The sequence below is a fragment of the Rhagoletis zephyria genome, unplaced genomic scaffold (genome assembly GCF_001687245.7).
Source record: "Rhagoletis zephyria isolate East Lansing unplaced genomic scaffold, Rhagoletis_zephyria_1.1 Rzeph_scaffold_58612, whole genome shotgun sequence".
NCBI classification, from domain to species: Eukaryota; Metazoa; Arthropoda; class Insecta; order Diptera; family Tephritidae; genus Rhagoletis; species Rhagoletis zephyria.
In genome coordinates this window covers 1-1,682 of record NW_016215664.1, presented here as the reverse complement: position 1 = coordinate 1,682, position 1,682 = coordinate 1, and the positions used below count along the sequence as shown (strand labels likewise).

Here is a 1,682-nt window from a genome sequence, read left to right as displayed (position 1 = left end):
GGGACTTGGGAAAATCCGCTGACTTAACACCACAAACCTCGATCAATTTTTGTGTACATACGGTAATTGCGCGAACTTAAAGAACTTTATGCTGTTTTCAGACAGAAAATTAATTGAGTCAATTAAGTTTTTAATTAAGTATTTCATTTTTGTGTTTCATCAGCTGCTCGATTAACGAGGGGCCGTCAGCTGTCATAAAAGAATTTTTGTTTATTTACAATAAATTGGTAAAATGGAAAACAATAAGTGTTTAAGCGAACTTTTTCTTGCGTATACTGCAAATGTACAAGTTTTGCANTTTGCATTCCGTGCTGGCTAGCTATGAAAGTTCAATGGCCTTATATAAATTTAGAAAAGAAAAAATCTTCATCATTTTGCAATATTTGCGAAGACAGCAGTTATTGCTTTACGGGCTACTGCAGAGGAACGCTACTCAGAGATCGCTCTGGAAATTGGAAATCAAATTAAAAGTAATCAGTTCTTGTCCTTTTATAAATGATACTTCCTCTATTACAGAATCGGCAGTCTTCTTTCTGGGAAGTCAATTGCAATTGCAACGATGACCATTTCTTTAAGACGCACTTCCGCATGAACCGCACTAGTTTCGAAACACTCTGTGGCTTCCTCAAAAACCTGCACAAAGCCGATACAAACTGGCGCAACGCGATTCCATTGCAAAAACGCGTTGCGATAGCTTTATTTACGCTGGGATCTTCTGGAGAGTACAGAGTGGTTTTCGAACTATTTGGTGTTGGAATATCGACCGTGTGCACAATCCTGTGGGAGTTTTGCGAGGAAGTCTGGCAAGCTTTGTCAGCGCAATACATAAAGAAATTACCACCGACCCCACAAACTTTAAAAGACTGTGTTGATGGTTTTGACCGTCTCGGCTTTCCCCAATGCCTTGGAGCAATTGGTAAAAAAGTTAAAAATGTAATTAATTTATATAAAAACGAAGATAAACGTACATACATATATATTCAGATGGGTGTCACATCGAAGTTAGGCCGAATCCAGCCGATGCAACCGATTACCACAACTATAAAGGATGGTATTCTATTGTTCTACTAGCTGTAGTGGATTACAGGTTACTTAACTTTCATGCTGGTTTTTTTTTCTAAAAAGCATGTATTAATTATTTCTATATACGTTCAGATATCGGTTTTTATATGTGAACATTGGTGCTCCTGGACGATGCAATGATCCGCAGATATATAATGCATCGTTAATGAAGCGAGTAATGGAGGAGAACGAATTACTGAAGGGCAGTAAGAAAGAAATAGGTAGAGTACAAATGCCTGTATGCATTATTGGTGAGTGTGCGTTTCGGTTTTCCACGTCCTTAATGAAGCCATACGCGTTTTCAATGGCCTTAACTGAAACACAAAAACTGTATAATTATAAGCTTTCAAAGTGCAGAAGAGTAGTTGAGAATGCATTTGGTCACTTGAAAGGACGATTCCGTCGTGTTGGAAAAAGTTTTAGACAACCGAATTGGGAAGGCACCATTCATTATTANTCACTTGAAAGGACGATTCCGTCGTGTTGGAAAAAGTTTTAGACAACCGAATTGGGAAGGCACCATTCATTATTAGAGCCTGCTGCTTCTTGCACAATTATTTAAATGAAATGAATGTTCGGGTGGAGCCGAACATTAAATACCCGGCGCAAGTATTAAATAT

At 38.2% G+C, this 1,682-nt stretch overlaps 1 protein-coding gene across 1 annotated transcript; it reads left to right on the top strand.

Annotated features, from left to right (window-relative positions):
- Window positions 1-516: 516 nt before the first annotated feature.
- On the top strand, window positions 517-1,313 carry LOC108356402 (uncharacterized; the record flags this gene model as incomplete). The annotated part of the gene is made up of 3 exons (XM_017607511.1): window positions 517-916; window positions 985-1,087; window positions 1,156-1,313. Coding segments are annotated over 3 exons (661 nt in total), but the record flags the coding sequence as incomplete, so codon positions are not given.
- Window positions 1,314-1,682: the final 369 nt, after the last annotated feature.